The sequence below is a fragment of the Daucus carota genome, chromosome 1 (genome assembly GCF_001625215.2).
Source record: "Daucus carota subsp. sativus chromosome 1, DH1 v3.0, whole genome shotgun sequence".
In the NCBI taxonomy this organism is placed as follows: Eukaryota; Viridiplantae; Streptophyta; class Magnoliopsida; order Apiales; family Apiaceae; genus Daucus; species Daucus carota.
Genome location: NC_030381.2, coordinates 49,108,602 through 49,125,668, shown reverse-complemented (window position 1 = coordinate 49,125,668; position 17,067 = coordinate 49,108,602). Strand labels below are relative to the sequence as shown.

Below are 17,067 nucleotides of genomic sequence, written 5' to 3'. Positions count from 1 at the left end.
TGTTGTATCGTTTATATTGTGGACGTGTAGTTTTATCCAAATTACCTATTCATACGTTTTTGTGGAGAACTATTCCCTCTAAAACCTTAGAGGAGGTCCTTTATGGATCTTATACTTATATTTCAACAGTTTTTATCCTAATAACTTCAAATTTTAGTAAAAACAACTCGAGAGTATATTATTATCAAGATTCAACACCTTCGTATATCTCCAACCGCTCAATTTATCTCTGGGGAAGTTCCGTCATAGTCAGACCCTACCAATACGACTAGACGAGATTATTCACCAAATTATATGAAAGCATAAAATTATTCCAGCTAAACAGAAAAGGTTAGAACAATGGTGTAAGCATATTACACCACTTAAACCAGACATGTAAGAAATAAAAATAAACATAAGCGTGCAATACATTATTTGTCTTGTTGTTGTTAGACTAAACTCTCCTCGTTCCGGTCTACTCTATTAACTCTCTCTGTCAGTCTCTTACACACACACACACTAGACAGAGACTTGTTTGGCTACTTCATTTTCCCTCCAACTCACTCCATCCTTCATTACATCAATGTAAGAACACAAACAATACTATAATATTCACACACACTTATTTTGTGTTTACACACAGCTGTGTGAAAATGGTGACCGGAAAAGTAATGGGGCTTCAGAGAACATCGGCGAACCCTAAAGCAACTGCGCCCAGAAAGCAAACGCCGGCTTTGAGCTCGGATAAGATGACCCAGAAGGCCCCTTCACGCTCTTTTGGGGGTTATTTTCCACGCGCCTCCGCGCAGGTGCAGCCACGGCCGCCGGATGTGGCTGAGCTTCACCACCTGCTTGATGAAATGCGCCAGAGAGAGGCCCTTTTGAAGGCGGAGGTTGTGGAGCTGAGAAAGTTTAAGGGGAATGCTGAGATTGTTTCGAGTCTTGAAAGTAAGGTGGCGTGGAAGGAGAGTGAGGTTAGGAGAGCTGAGAAAATGGTGGGTTGTTTGGAGGATGAGAATGAGAGGTTGAGACAGGAAGTGGAGATGTTGCATTGTAAGTTGTCTGAGGTGAGTAGGGAGAGTGGGGATAGGATTAAGGTTTTGGAAGAGAAGGTTTCGGAGTTGAGTCGGATGAAGGATGCTCAAGAAGGGTCTAAATCGCAGAGGTTTAAGGGGAAATTTAATGTGAAGAAGAATGGGAATGTTCTTGAGAAGTTTGATTATTTGGAGCAATCGAAAGGGAAGGAGAAGGAGGTAGAATTAGAACTTACATTGCCGAAGGAGAGTGTTGATTTTGCCGCGTCAGCTGAATCTCGGTTGCCTAGGATTCCAAGACCTCCACCGAGGCTGAATGTTTCTTGTTCTGATTCTGCGGGATGTTTAGAGCCATCAGTTTCAGCTTCGGGATTAGTGAAGGTGGCGCCTCCACCTCCACCACCGCCCCCAAAGGGGTTAATGGCGGGGGCAGGGAAGGTGAGGAGAGTGCCAGAGGTTGTGGAATTTTATCACTCTTTGATGAGGAGAGATTCGAGGCGAGATCCTGGAGGCGGAGGAGGAAGTGATGGGTTGCCGGTAACTGCAACTGCAAGGAATATGATCGGGGAAATTGAGAACCGGTCAGCCCACTTGCTTGCTGTAAGTACCACTTCCAGTCTTGGTTTTATTTATTATGATGTAGTTTCAGTATCTACCTCTCTTAGCTGAGTGTTGCTTTATACAATACAGTATTTTCTTGGATTGATTATGATCTTGATTTGAGGGTAACTAGTTCTGTATCATATCTTCTTTCTGGATAGTAGAATTCGGATTGCATCTATGATAATTAGGAGTTGAGTTCTCTTTTTGTGACAGTTGTTTTGTTGTATTCGATTCAGATAAAATCAGATGTTGAAACCCAAGGCGATTTTATTAGGTTCTTGATCAAAGAAGTCGAGGATGCTAAATTTACAGATATTAAAGATGTTGTTGCTTTTGTTAAATGGCTTGATGAAGAGCTTTCTTACCTGGTAACAAAAATTCTTTTACTATTATAATGAATTGTCTAGATTATGCTGTGCTGTAGCAGAATGTCGTAAATCATACATAACTTGAAGCGACTTCTTACTTTTAGGTTGATGAGAGAGCAGTACTTAAACACTTTCAATGGCCAGAGAAAAAAGCTGATACGTTAAGAGAAGCGGCATTTGGATATTGTGATGTCAATAAACTGGTATCGGAGGCATCCTCTTTTAAGGATGATCCTCAGTTGCCCTTTGTTCCTGCTCTCAAAAAAATGCAAGCGCTGTTTGAAAAGTAAGACAACGGCTAAGCTTTGTATTTTGATATGGTTACATGGTAAGAGTGATTATTGCATGCTAAAGTAGTACACAATTGTGATTGCACAGACTAGAGACAGGTGCTTACAATCTCTCGCGCACTAGGGAATTGGCTGCTCAACGTTATGAAGGGTTCCATATTCCAATTGATTGGATGCTGAATTCCGGATTTACAAGTCAGGTAACGACTCTTTTGTATTCTAACTTTTGTAAATTTATGACTCGCTCTGATGCCTTCCACTCCTTTTATAAATCTAGGTGGCACATTATTCATGTTCTTTTTCTGATAATTCACATTATTCATGTTTTGCTCGAGTAAAACAATGATATTTCTCTTCGTACCAGATAGTTTTTTGTAATGTGAGTGATCAGTAATGCACTATAGTTGCAAAGACACCAACTAGCTTTGGTAATATATTATAGACTACGAGCGAAGTGGTTAACATCACTTGATCTTATCACCCTTTCACAAGTGCTATATTGCCTCGATACTCTGAATCGATTTTTTTCCTCTATGTTGGCATTTGTGGTCCATGCATCCAATGTAATCCTAGCCATAACATATAAGTTGGACAGAATCCATCAACTGAAGTTGGTGGAAGCTCTTCCAATAATTTTGTTGTGGTTACTAGTTTACTAGGTGGTTGGCGAGTCATGTACTTGTTATATCAGTGGAGGAAGAAAAAATACTACAGGTATACAAAAATATTATAATAGTATGCAATATATATAATTTATTAACATTACGAAGTGCTAGATGCCAAAGGGATGGAAAAGTCTGGTCTCATTTTTGGCCATACCTGCATGCGCATTGAGAAGTCCTCAAATTTGCAAATAAGCATCTGCTTTCTTATTAGTACTATTTTATGTCCGTTTAGTGAGTAAATAGAGGATCAGATTCTCCTCGTTGACCTTTTTCACATTCCAATGAATTGAGTACTCATACCAAGATATCTCGCTTTCATTATCAATTAAATAAAACTTAAAGTTGTCATATACTTTGAAGAATGTGAAATATACAAAATGGATCCACTTTTCCCAAGAAAATGAAGTTTGTTACTTTCTTTCAAGTATTTAGGTTTTCTCAAGTATTAGCTTGTGTTTATGGTGGTCTTCACTCTATTTTAGGGTAGCTGAGAGGACCAACCATGATTTTTAAAGATGTAATCATCAATAAATTATTGATGCAAACATTATTGACTTCAATAAAATTCATGCATTTTGACCCAATCACTGGAAATAGGAGCAGTATTATATGTTTCTATATCAATGACTTCAATAATGTTGTTGCTGTATGTTGTGCTTTTAAGCTGTTTGTAATATTATACTCAATAGACAAACTTAAGTAGATCAGAAACATTGCATAACCTTTTCTTTATGGCCTTGGGCAGATAAAGCTAGCATCTGTAAAATTAGCGATGAAGTACTTGAAAAGAGTTTCAGCAGAGCTTGAAATGGTAGGTGGTGGTTCTGAAGAAGAAGAATTGATAGTTCAAGGAGTAAAGTTTGCCTTTCGGGCACATCAGGTATATATTTTTTTATATAGGCCTTTCATTAGATTGTCCTTTGTGTCTCCAAGTTTAGTTGTAGATTAAGAATAATTTGTATCCTGGTCTCGGGCAGTTTGCAGGAGGTTTTGATACGGAAACAATGAGGGCATTTCAAGAGCTGAGAGATAAAGTAAAATTGTGCCGTATTCAATGCCAAAGTCACTAACAGAGATCTGCTGCAGGCCTACATTTTGCTGAAACATAAAGAACTTTCTGATTCTAAGAACTTGGCAGGATATCAATGACGGTATAACAGTAAAAAAAGGGAAAGAAAGAAAGAGAAACGTCCAAGATCATTTCTGAAAATGATCAACTATCATTTCTTGCTAGAATGCCAAGTATCCAAATGCCAAGAGGTAACTAAGCTTCATATCACAGAAGTGTGGCATCACATTTTGTTGTAAAGACTAAGAATAGAACACTTACTAGAAAATGCTGTGATAATGTATTTAAAGTTAATGAGAAATTCAAGGATGAGCATCTCCTTTTGTGTAGTCCAACAAGCTTTTTATCTGCCCCTTTTTTCTGGATTTGTACAATATGGAGGTGGTTCGCAGGTGCTATTCTTGCACATTTGTCGCAACTGCTTTCGCAACAATCAAGTACAGGAATAGCTCAATGGACTTTGTATATATTTTCATTTCTTATGGTACAAATTCACCAAATGATGCAACTCCAAATGTTCAGGTTTAGTACCATTTCCACGCTTATGTTGATAAAAATTAAGAAGTAAAAATTACCAAAAAACATATTCCGAAATATCACTGATTCCGGCTCTTCCCCTTAAGTTTGGTGAAGTGCAAAGTGTTGAATCCTTAGACTCCTATATGGAAGTGGAACCATTGTTTTCAGTAATATATTTACAAAATTTTATGTTTATAAGAATTTTATAGTAAGATGAATAAATGAAATTTTCATTTTCTAAAAATCATCTTATATAAATTACTTCTTTATGTATAATTATAAAATAAAGATTTCTAATTTGTATTAATTATTTTCAATAAAGAATTTGTATTATATAAATATTTTTTATTTAAAATTAGCCTTATATAATAATTTCCTCTAGCCAAAAACAAACTTGACGGTTTTTTATAACCAAATTTCCTTATATAATTATTTATTTCCTCAATAAGACTTGTTCAATATAAATTATTTTCACTCATGTAAATAAATAATTTATAGTTTGTTTTATAGTCTCTATACTTTAATATTAGATTACTATTATAGATTAGTATAATTTAAAATTAAGATTTCAAAACTAACTCAATTACTATTTGTTCTAATTTTTATTTTTTTTAAGTATTTAGTAGTATTACTATTACTGAATAAAAGCATCGACCGAGAATGGAGATAAACCCCTTTTCTTTTCTTGATTTTCTTCAGTCTTCAGACATCATTCTTGAACTGATTGCAGCAAGTTTCCTGAAATTCTATCTTATATAACCCACTCTAGCAAAAACAGAAGCTATGGCTGCTGAACAAACCCCAGAAACTCACTTAATTTCTGTTCCAAGCCCTTCAATCAAGCTGCTGTTTGTAGAAATGGGCGTTGGTTATGATCAACATGGGTAAGTACACATGTAATAACTATTGTCTTTGTATGTTTGATTTTTTTGATGGAAGATTGAAACTTTTTTTATTTGAACTAACGGGTTTTGCTAAATTTGCAGGCAAGATGTTACCAAAGCAGCTATGAAGGCTTGTAGAGATGCTATTTCTTCCAACTCTATCCCTGCATTTCGTAGAGGTTGTTCAATTATCTGTCACACCTTATGTCATTACTTATTTTTTGCTCGAGTTTACCGGCGAGTAACTTGTTTTTGCCTTTATGATTGAAGTATTGTCTCTTTCATATCGAGTTGTTATATCATCTCCTTCTATGTATAGGGTGTACCCGTGTAAGTGTAGCTATTCACTAGATTCCAATTGTGTTTTCCGATTTCAAATGCAAGTAGGTAATAGTACTTTTGTTTTGATCAAAATGTGAGTTAGAGATCGTATTTAGATAATAATGCATGTGTTGCAAAGTTATATTATACTCCCTCCATCCCATTTTAAGTGTCCACTTTGCAAATTTCACACATTTTAAGAAACAATTAATGTAATGTTTTTATCATTGTCTTCACACACCTATTCACCTTAGTTTTTATAAATATTAATTACGTATAGCACCACTCTTAGTGTGTATTTGACCTTTCTTCATTGGAACTAGTTGGTTGTATTTAATACTATATTGGAACTAGTAAAAAATTGCATGGGTTAAAGAGTATGACACATATTTTGGGAATTTTTTTGGGCAAAGTGGACACTTAAAATGGGATGGAGGGAGTATATTTGTATTCATTCTATGTTATTAGCGAAGAATAGATTTGATTGTAATATATCATATGTCAATAATATTGGACAAGTTTGTAATATTTGATTTTAATATTTATCCCAAATATATGAATGATATATATATGATATAATATTCATTATATGATATAGAAGGCTTTGGATTGCAATATATTTGTCCATGCTTTACAATAATTAGGATTTATACCTCGAGACAAATTACAGTCGGATCTGAGACCAGTAGCTTGCATATCTTTTAATATTCACTAAGTTTTTGCTAAGATGTGGTTACATTCGTTTCACAGTTACAGGTTTAGGAAAATGATCCTTTGTCGTTTTAACAGAAACAACTAGAATATAATATATATTTATAAGAATTCTAGTTAATAACATATTTATTTATTTTAGCTTTTAATTTTATCTATTTACTCTAGCTTAGCAAATGATTTTTCATGTGCAGGCTCTGTACCTGGAGTTTCATCTGATCAGATGAAGCTACAAATCAAACTAGGAGTTCCCCGACCTCTACAAAGTTCCTTGGACATTCAAAAAGTTAAATCCGTATTCCCTTAGTAAGCATCTCCCTCTCAGATATTATATATGGTCTCATAGTGATCCTGGAAATGCATTTTCAGAGAAAAGGCTTTAAATGTCATTACTACTGATTGACCAAAATTTACTCCCCCATTCCTTCTAAAAAGATGGGGGGGGAAAAGTATGACTATCACATATAACACAGTAAAATTGTAACTGAAATCACCATGTTTTTTTACCTGAAATTATTTTCTGCACATGTGAGAAGCAGTGGTGGTGAAGCTAATGAATATAAATATATATGACAGTGGAGACATTGTGCATGTTGAAGTTGTGGATGGTGGACTCATATGCTCGAGTGGTACCCATGTAGAAGAATTGGGTGATAAGAATGATGACTGTTACATAGTTAATGCAGCTGTCTACGTTGGCTACTAAGTTTTAATCTCATACTAGACCCTGTTAGTGACACTATACTGAAATCATAATATATTCGTTCTTCTAAGTTCATTGTCTCTTATTTTGTTGTAAATCCATCTCCTTTTCGTTGGAGTTACTAATATACATTAGAGATTGAATATTGTGTTACAATGTTGCTTCCTACCTTTTCCGTCACCCATAGAAGAACAGTAATCGTAAGTCATTTTTCACATATCTAGCACTTTAGCCATTGTGGTTGTCAAAGGCGGATACATGTACAGGCACATGGGGTCACGTGCCCTCATAAATAAACCAAAGAAAAACAGTAATTTTTTTATTTTTTTTGTATTTACCAAGTGCCCCCACAAAAAAACATATTAGGATTTACACAACTATTAGTTCCAACCTTCAGTTTCAATAGCTTCCCACACTATTCCTCAATCTGTAAATCCCCGCTTTGTTCCCCCTGAACCTGAAGTTGTTACTTCTAAAGCGGTAGTAGTATTAGAAACTGCTAGATGTTGAAGCTGATCCGGGATTAAGAATAAAATTATGTATGAATACTTGTTAAGAAAAATCATAGTGTCCCCATGAACAGAAAGCTCTGCATCCACCACTGGTGGTAGTTGTTTAAATCTGGAACTTCCGTTTGAAGCCAATTGTGTCGAAGACATAGGATGTTGAGTTGAACTGTGTTACATTAATATGTACTAGAAATGGTTGGTGTCAGAAAGAAACACTATGATAATTTCGTTGATGTTAAAAATTAATACCTAGAATTTATGACAATATAGGATGAGGTGTCTTTAAATTTAATCAATGTTCTGTGCCTGTTGGTGTCTGTAGTAAATTTTGGGGGAGAATATTATGACTGATCTGGCTCATGAATTATATCATTGACACAATATGGCTTATGGGTTGCAGACCTTTCTTACAAAATTTCTGGTCAGAATCGAATCAATATTGTTATTATACCCTGCTGTTCATGTTTCCTCCTAAGCTTTCGAAAATGTTCTCTAATAGTTCATATTTAGAGTGTTTAAATTCATGCCATTTATATTTGTATCCTATCTGAAGAGTATCCAACAAATTTCTGATGCTACCGGATCATTCTGTAGGATACTATTCCATATACTAAGTAATCATTAAGTTTATGTAACTAAAAACCGCTTCTAAGTTTGTAAGCCCATACCTAGCTGCTAAAATTTCTCATGAATTCCACTATATTGTTTCTTCTTAAAGGGCATCCAAGGCAGCCTTTAGTTTTTTAGTTTTTGCTTGCAGTAGCTTGAAAGCTATGAACTTATAGATACTGATGTTATGCTAAAAAATTGTCTGCGGAATGCTAAATCTTGTTTGACTTGTTCATCTGTGATTAAGTAATGAGTGTACTGAAGGGTTGGTAGATAGTTGTGCATTGTTAATATTAAATTACATTCCAAGCTTGGCCTAAAACATTGAAAAGATGCAACTTTCATGTAGTGCCTAACAGTATTTGCCAGTTTGAATCATATTAGTCCTGTGATGTAAAACTCTAACCACCAAGGACATAACCAGGAGTTTGAGTTCCTTTAGGGCACCAGCTGCAAGCAATAGACACAGTTGTAAGGATATACAACCAACTTACATTGATTTAGTAAAACTTATGTATATATGAAGTCAGTTTGCTTTGGCAAACTTTGTACCCCTGTTTAATATTTACAATATTACACTTGCCATATACGCGTAATATATAACTTTAGGAAAATAAAATACATTTAGCTGGAAGGCCTTAGGTAAATATTTAGTGTGAAGGTCTAAGCTGTTGGATAGGATGCATCCATCGCGATACCACAGAGTCCAGTTTTAGCAGAAACGCCCCTTTGCATCATTATGTATCCGCTGTCTCCCCAGCTCGTGCCCCATGAGTTTTTAACCAGCCAGTACTTCGTGCCATCACTGGTTTTTCCATAGCCAACTGCAGTGACACCATGATCAAGGTCTGTTCCACATTCTCCGCTAAAAACCCCACTGGAGTAGAACTGAAATCCAGCTCCGCTTGCATCTATGGAAACTGATATTGGCTGATTGGCAACTGCTTTCAGCAATGCCGTCTCACTGTTGGCTGGTACTTTTTCATAACCGCTAATTTTAGCTGCGCGTGAAGCTTCTTCTTTGGAATTGCAAGTTCCATCAGCTGCAGTGTAAGGGTAAGATGCTTCAAGAGCTATCCCTTTGTTCTTTATGATGAATTCAAAGCCATCTTCCATGAGGCCACCCTCACAGCCTTGATCTTCTCCACTTCTATCACAATCTACGAGTTCTTGCTCTGAGAGAGAAATTAGTTTTCCTGTCTTAAGCTTAGTAATTCCTTCCGTGGCAGCTATAGTTGAAAACGCCCAGCAGCTTCCTGTTGTTTATAATTATATCACTGATTAATTTTACATGTTAAGGTGCACAGATGAATTAATTGAGAAGTATATACTTCATATTACCACATTGGCCTTGATCTTTGACAGGTGTAACAGCTCCTTTTTTCCTCCAGTCCATACTCGATGGAACTGCAGTGACATTTTCGTACCTAAACAATGTTGTCTGCGAGGTTCTTGGACTAGTTTTCATCTTGTAACCATTTCTTGAGGCCTGAAATTCCTCATTCGTTTGGTCTGCAAATTCATTAATGCCTAGCTTATAACTCTGTTTACCGTCCTTATTAAACTCTTTGATGAACTTGATGTTGTCTTTGAATATCTGGAAACGCATGTACTTCTCTGCTTCATCCTTGTAGACACGACCATATCGAGTCATCCATTGCTCGTGTCTTTCTGACAGTGATGGTTCTGGAAGTGTTCGTGATGTTGCTTGACAAGCCCATGCTCCTAAAAGTATAAAAGCCGCGATGATAAATTTTCTTTCTATAGAAAAGGCCATAGTGATGCTCAGGTAGGTATCTAGATAGTTGTAGTTACTGAAGGAAGAGGTACCTGTTAGACATTTGAGCAATGAAGCTTTATATAGTTATCTAGTCTCTGATGTGAATGGAATGGAGTTTCCAGTTTGCCGGGCGGGCCAAAACACAGTTGAGTTAAGATAGTAAAAAGATCTATCCCAACTAATTTTATACTTGTAAATGTTAGTATTCTAAAGAAATAAACTCAAATGGGTTATATTTACTTTTACAAATAGACCAAATGAAGTAAATAAAAGTTGAGTAGAGTATACGGTACAGCGCTCATAAAAAGCAAATCCACTTCCCGTATCGTTTAGAAGAGCACTTTTACTGCTTCTTTGTAGTAGTATTATTTTAGGAATATCGTCTAGAAGAACACTGTAATTTTTTAAGTGGCAGTGAAGATATTGATGCTGCTAAAGAATGCCTTTGCAGACACCGGTTATCCAACTGTTTGGTCCATGAGTAGTAATTTATGATTTCGTTAAACTTTTACATACCGATTATTTTCATGACTTTTCAGAAACCACATTGTTCAATCATACCGGGCGTCTGGCTTAGTTTAAATGAAGTGTTTCCTCCTTACATGTTACTACAATCTTCTTCGATCATAGAGAACCAATCCTAATGAAAAGGCAGAATAAATTGGATTGGGGAGTAATACCACTCCCAGACCTCCTAATATAAGACCCCATCCCAGAAAGACTAAAAGAAAATCATGTATTGGTCCGGGTAAATCCATTATTATATATATATAGATAAATAAATCGAAATCTTTCATAACTTTAATTGACCTGGCCAGGAAGGGTTTAGCTTAATTTGAAAGAAGTGTTTATTGCCTACGTGCAAGAAGTTATTTATAAGTAAAAAAATAATTTTTAATTTATGTGTGGGGATAATTTTTGGTATCTACAATTTATCGTGTATGATAATCATTAAATATAATAATAAGATATTATGATTTATCCTGTAAAGTCGTTCTTTACATTTTTGTAAATCAAATTTTAAAAATAAAAATAAAGCACTAAAAAAATTAGGAATTTCAACTTCTGAAATTCTCAAATTTGGACTTATAAGCTGGAAGCTGATTTATAAATTCTTTAGAGAAACGGTACGAAAAAGCTGACGCGATTTTAAGACCAGCCAAACATGCGTAATCTTCTTCGAATTTTTAGTTTTTTTAGAAATACATTCAATTACATTGTTTATGTAGTTTCCAACATAAAATGTCATCTTAAAGCTTTATAGTCTTAGGATGTAGACATGGAGATTATATACCTCTTTTGTGCAGCAGCTGCAGATAAGAAGTGCAACTGTCAGGATATAGTTTAATTCTACGTAGCAGCATACTAATCGGAGACCTGTATCTCCTGCATCTTTTACTTATGTCTTGTAATATTTTTGTTGAACATCTGTATATTTGATTAGCACTCAGTAGAATTCAAACTCTAGTATATACATCATATATAGGCTACTACACAATCTTCTTGATGAAACTATTATCATATATGGAGGTCCTAGAAGAGAAGTTGACAGAGGTCGTAACAGAGGAGTTGCTGGAAAAGGGAAAGGTTCTAGTGCTCTAAGTCAGCTAGAAAATGTCTCTGGGACTTCATCGAAGAAATTGCTCTTCAGGTAGCAACTTAAATGTGCAATTTGAATGGTATAAAACATTTCATGCAGTGGCAGGAAAGCAACTGCAAGGATATATAACAATTTGCCCATTAGTTTTAGGAGCGTATCCTATGTACATATGAACTATATTAGGCATTGGAAGACTTTGTAGTTTGTACAATGTTTGTAGTTTGTACACTGTTTGATTTTCACACAATCACACTTGCACTGTATACACGTAGCATACAGATTTAGGTACATGAAACAATTAGGTTAGAAAGGTCTATACTGTTGGATAGGATGCATCCATTGCGATACCACAGAGGCCACTTTTAGCAGAAATACCCCTTTGCATCATTATGTAACCACTGTCTCCCCAGCTCGCGCCCCACGAGTTCTTAACCAACCAGTATTTGGTGCCATCACTGGTTTTTCCATAGCCAACTGCGGTGACACCATGATCAAGGTCTGTTCCACATTCTCCGCTAAAAACCCCACTGGAGTAGAACTGAAATCCAGCTCCGCTTGCATCTATAGAAACTGATATTGGCTGATTGGCAACTGCTTTCAGCAATGCGGCCTCACTGTTGGCTGGTACCTTTTCATAACCGCTAATTTTAGCTGCTCGTGAAGCTTCTTCTTTGGAATTGCAAGTTCCATCAGCTGCAGTGTAAGGGTAAGATGCTTCAAGAGCTATCCCTTTGTTCTTTATGATAAATTCAAAGCCATCTTCCATGTAGCCACCTTCACAGCCTTGATCCTCCCCATTTCTGTCACAATCTACGAGTTCTTGCTCGGAGAGTGAGATCAATTTTCCAGTCTTGAGTTTAGTGATTCCTTCTGTGGCAGCTATTGTTGAAAATGCCCAGCAGCTTCCTATGGTTCATGATTATATTACACTAAGGGTTAGTCTTAAGAGTTTAGATGCACTTAAATTTTGATGACAAAGTACATAGCTTTATATGATCTTAGTTCTTACCACATTGGCCTTGGTCTTTGACAGGTGTAACAGCTCCTTTCTTCCTCCAGTCCATACTAGATGGAACTGCAGTCACATTTTCGTACCTGAACAACGTAGTCTGTGCCGTTCCTGGACTAGTTTTCATCTTGTAACCATTTCGTGAGGCCTTAAACTCCTCATTCGTTTGGTCTGCAAATTCATTAATGCCTAGCTTGTAACTCTGTCTGCCATCCTTATTAAATTCTTCGATGAACTTGATGTTGTCTTTGAATATCTGGAAACGCATGTACTTCTCTGCTTCGTCTTTGTAGACACGACCATATTGAGTCATCCATTGTTCGTGTCTTTCCAACAGTGATGCATCTGGAAGTGTTCGGGATGTTGCTTGACAAGCCAAGGCCCCTAAAAGAACAAAAGCAGCAATGATATATTTTCTTTCAACAGAGAAAGCCATAGTTATGCTGGAGGTAGGTTTAATGATAGTAGTAGTTTGAAGTAAGAGGTACATGTTAGAGAATTAAGGGGTGAAGGTATTTATAGAATTTTATTGTTTGAATGAGAACAAAGTTTTTCAGTTTGCCGGGCAGGCCAAAACTTAAGGTGAGATAGCACAATGATCTATCCTAACTCCTCAAGGAGAAAAGAACTAAATAACATCATTTTGGAGTTAAAAATATCCTAAATACTAGTATATTCTAAAAATATGGTCCTCTGTAGCATATTGTATATGAGTTTGGGCTTCCAACATTAGATAAAATACAGTTACTTCATAACGTTACATTGCTTGGTGTTAGGGTCTGTGCGGGTGTTTTCTTATGGATTTAAGCTAAAAAAATGTTAAACGCTATACGATATATCCTTTTTTTCCTTAAAAAATAATATAAATGTCGAAATGATGTAAGGTTATAAAATGATATTTTGAGACATATATTACTTGAAATTATGATAAAAGGAGCTATTATCCACTTATTAATATATATTTTTAAATGTTAAAGTACGAAAAAAAATTATTCAAAGCCAAATGGGTTCAATGTAACAATTTCTATCCAGAGATATTAATATCTGGTTTGTGATATAAATCCGATGGATAAAAATCTTCATCACTCGATATACGTGATTTCCTTTGCAATCAATATTAATCTGGTCAGAATATTGGCGGTAACATGTACATAGGCTCTTAAATCATTCTAATTAAATCAACGGGTAGGGCACAGGTTAAGTTGTCATCATTATCTTTTTTTTCTGTCAATAAACAATTAACGTTTCATTAATTATATTTTTTTATTGTTGTACTTTCCTTTTTAACCACATATTTTACATATTATATTAAAAAAAATATAATTAATTTTATGACAACTTTTATTAATTTTGTCCTACAAATAATAATGAGGCCCCCTGCATATACACTAATTTTCTAATTAAAATAAGCCAATATGATATATAATAAAAAATAGTTGGAAGGTGATTTTAATTAATTAGAAAATTAGTGTATATGCAACGGGGCTCGTTATTATTTATGATTAAAAGTTGCCATAAAATTTGATAAAAAAATTTGTTTTATGTTGATATTTTTTTTGAAATAAATTACATTTCATCATAAGTATAAAATTTTGAAAGATAAATCAAAAATAAATATATAATTAATATTTAATAAAATTTTAACTTGTATATAATTTATGAATAATATTTTTTTGAATATAGTTTTTTTTTTTTAATATAGTATGTAAAAAGAGTAAAATATGTGGTTAAAAAAGAAAGCAAAACAATGATTAATGAAGCGTTGTTTCACATAAAAAAGACAAGAGAGATAATAGTTTCTGCAGAAAAAAAGGCGGGCAAAAACACAGTTCTCCGCAAAGTCGTAAGACCATGGGGGCTGACGCCTGCCCAGTGCCGGAAGGTCAAGGAAGTTGGTGACCTGATGACAGGGGAGCCGGCGACCGAAGCCCCGGAGAACAGCGGCCGTAACTATAACGGTCCTAAGATAGCGAAATTCCTTGTCGGGTAAGTTCCGACCCGCACGAAAGGCGTAACGATCTGGGCACTGTCTCGGAGAGAGGCTCGGTGAAATAGACATGTCTGTGAAGATGCGGACTACCTGCACCTCAGTTTCTGCAGAAAAAGAGGCGGGCACAGGAAAGATAACCAGTTAAATCAAATATGAATATATGGGATTATATCCCAACAATGTGTAGAAAGGGGAATGGATTCCGTTATTTGTAAATTCTCGACTAAGGAATGCAACTTTGGACTTGATCTTGAGGAAGCAATTGTCACAAACCAAAAAACTTGGTTTAGAGGGGTGCATTCGATTGAGATTTTAATGGACTGTTTTTAGTTTATGGATTTTAACGGATTGTATGTGATTTTGATTTTGCGCGAATTCTTGATAAAATGTCGTGGAATTGATATGATTTAAGCACAATGCTTCAAAATCCCATTGAATTTAGTGAGATTTCAAAAAACATAAAATATACCGAAAAATGCCACAAAATTCATTATTTTATGAAATTAAAAAAATCCATCTGCATTTGAATATCAACGGATTTTAAACAATCTCAATTGATACCATTGGATTTTAAAGTATAATTTAAAATCCCAATTGAATACCACCAGATTTTGTAGCATAATTTGAAATTCCAATTAAATACCTCAAGATTTTAATGGATTTGAAACAATCCCAATCGAATACTCTCGGATTTCATAAATGAAAAAAAAATACTTAAAAATCTCAATCCAATACAACCATCTTAATGTAAACATTTTTTTAAGAAAAGACTAGATTAGCATATGTAATTAAAGTATGGTTCACGGTATAGTGCTCAACACGTATCCAAATAATCAATTTCCCTTCACATTTGAGTTCAGCTTATGCAAAAATTAGAAAATTGAAATATTAGCGCCTGAATTGAAACTTGTTATTGCTTTTAATAGTTTGTATTATGTAAAAATCAACTGTATTTACACTGTTCAACATTCACATATTCACACTTGCTTGCCCCATAGACACATAACACATAGTTTTAGGTGAATAGAAGACAGAGTATAAGGAGGCCTAAGCAGTTGGATAGGATGCATCCATAGCAATGCCGCAGAGGCCACCTTTGGCAGCAACACCCCTTTGCATCATTATGTAACCACTGTCTCCCCAGCTCGCGCCCCACGAGTTCTTAACCAACCAGTACTTGGTGCCATCACTGGTTTTCCCATAACCGACTGCAGTGACACCGTGATCAAGGTCTGTTCCACACTCTCCAGTAAAAACCCCGCTGGAGTAGAACTGGAAGGCAACTCCGCTTGCATCTATAGAAACTGATACCGGCTGATTAGCAACTGCTTTCAGCAATGCGGTCTCACTGTTGGCTGGTACCTTCTCATAACCGCTAATTTTGGCTGCTCGTGAAGCTTCTTCTTTGGAATTGCAAGTGCCATCAGCTGCAGTGTAAGGGTAAGATGCTTCAAGAGCTATCCCTTTGTTCTTTACAATGAATTCAAAGCCATCTTCCATGTAGCCACCTTCACAGCCTTGATCCTCCCCGGTTTTGTCACAGTCTACGAGTTCTTGCTCTGAGAGTGAGATCAGTTTTCCAGTCTTGAGTTTAGTGATCCCTTCCGTGGCAGCTATTGTTGAAAACGCCCAGCAGCTTCCTATTGTTCATAGTTAATGTTACAATTAGAGATCATCTTAAGAGGCTCAAAAGAATATATTGATCGAGAGAGATAGCTATATTATATCTTACCACATTGGCCTTGGTCTTTGACAGGTGTAACAGCTCCTTTCTTCCTCCAGTCCATACTAGACGGAACTGCAGTCACATTTTCATACCTGAACAATGTAGTCTGAGAGGGTCTTGAACTGACCGCCATCTTGTATCCATTCCTCGAGGCCTGAAACTCCTCATTCGTTTGATCTGCAAATTCATTAACGGCCAGCTTGTAACTCTGTCGACCATCCTTATTAAATTCTTCAATGAACTTGACATTGTCCATGAATATCTGAAAACGCACAGACTTTTCCGCTTCATCCTTGTACACACGACCATACTGGATCATCCATTGCTCGTGTCTTTCAAACATCGATGCTTCTGGAAGTGTTCGCGATGTTGCTTGACAAGCCCATGCTCCTAAAAGTATCAGAGCAGCTATCATGAAATGTTTGAAAGCCATATTTGTGGTTGAGGTACAAAGGCACTGCACTAAGAAGTTGAAGCTGCTAAGGTACATGTTAGACATTGAAGAATGAAAGGTTTATATAGAATGTTGCAGTCTAATGCGAAAGGAATGAAGTTTGCAGTTTGCCGGGCAGGGCAAAAATTCAGTCACATAAGATAGTACAATGAAGTATCCCAACTTATTATATACTTTCTTAAACTAAATTTAATTATCTGTTCTAAAATAAATAATAGTTACTTTATTTATTAGACTATCTTGA

General features: G+C 35.8%; 5 protein-coding genes across 7 annotated transcripts; 2 read left to right on the top strand and 3 right to left on the bottom strand.

Annotated features, from left to right (window-relative positions):
- Positions 1-425: 425 nt before the first annotated feature.
- On the top strand, positions 426-4,337 carry LOC108203675 (protein INCREASED PETAL GROWTH ANISOTROPY 1-like). The gene is made up of 6 exons (XM_017372728.2): positions 426-1,613; positions 1,853-1,984; positions 2,089-2,270; positions 2,363-2,474; positions 3,685-3,819; positions 3,917-4,337. The coding sequence occupies exons 1-6, from the start codon at positions 633-635 to the stop codon at positions 4,007-4,009; spliced, it is 1,635 nt and encodes a 544-aa protein (XP_017228217.1). The 5' UTR covers positions 426-632; the 3' UTR covers positions 4,010-4,337.
- An 829-nt stretch (positions 4,338-5,166) lies between these two features.
- Positions 5,167-7,302, top strand: LOC108194125 (uncharacterized). 3 transcript variants are annotated; one of them, XM_017361037.2, is made up of 4 exons: positions 5,167-5,411; positions 5,514-5,590; positions 6,638-6,749; positions 6,983-7,123. In XM_017361037.2, exons 1-4 carry the CDS (start codon positions 5,311-5,313, stop codon positions 7,014-7,016), a joined length of 324 nt encoding a protein of 107 aa, XP_017216526.1. In that variant the 5' UTR covers positions 5,167-5,310; the 3' UTR covers positions 7,017-7,123. The 3 variants fall into 3 exon arrangements, with proteins under 3 accessions (XP_017216526.1, XP_063941933.1, XP_017216518.1); XM_064085863.1 differs by having other exon boundaries at positions 6,980-7,031; XM_017361029.2 differs by having other exon boundaries at positions 5,168-5,411; positions 7,020-7,302.
- A 1,431-nt stretch (positions 7,303-8,733) lies between these two features.
- On the bottom strand, positions 8,734-10,107 carry LOC108197492 (senescence-specific cysteine protease SAG39-like). The gene is made up of 2 exons (XM_017365129.2): positions 9,606-10,107; positions 8,734-9,520 (listed from the first exon to the last, which is right to left on the bottom strand). Exons 1-2 carry the CDS (start codon positions 10,039-10,041, stop codon positions 8,928-8,930), a joined length of 1,029 nt encoding a protein of 342 aa, XP_017220618.1. The 5' UTR covers positions 10,042-10,107; the 3' UTR covers positions 8,734-8,927.
- A 1,614-nt stretch (positions 10,108-11,721) lies between these two features.
- Positions 11,722-13,149, bottom strand: LOC108197315 (senescence-specific cysteine protease SAG39-like). Its single transcript, XM_017364900.2, has 2 exons — positions 12,654-13,149; positions 11,722-12,550 (listed from the first exon to the last, which is right to left on the bottom strand). Exons 1-2 carry the CDS (start codon positions 13,141-13,143, stop codon positions 11,958-11,960), a joined length of 1,083 nt encoding a protein of 360 aa, XP_017220389.2. The 5' UTR covers positions 13,144-13,149; the 3' UTR covers positions 11,722-11,957.
- Positions 13,150-15,550: 2,401 nt separating this feature from the next.
- On the bottom strand, positions 15,551-17,025 carry LOC108204431 (senescence-specific cysteine protease SAG39-like). The gene is made up of 2 exons (XM_017373856.2): positions 16,376-17,025; positions 15,551-16,283 (listed from the first exon to the last, which is right to left on the bottom strand). Exons 1-2 carry the CDS (start codon positions 16,866-16,868, stop codon positions 15,691-15,693), a joined length of 1,086 nt encoding a protein of 361 aa, XP_017229345.1. The 5' UTR covers positions 16,869-17,025; the 3' UTR covers positions 15,551-15,690.
- Positions 17,026-17,067: the final 42 nt, after the last annotated feature.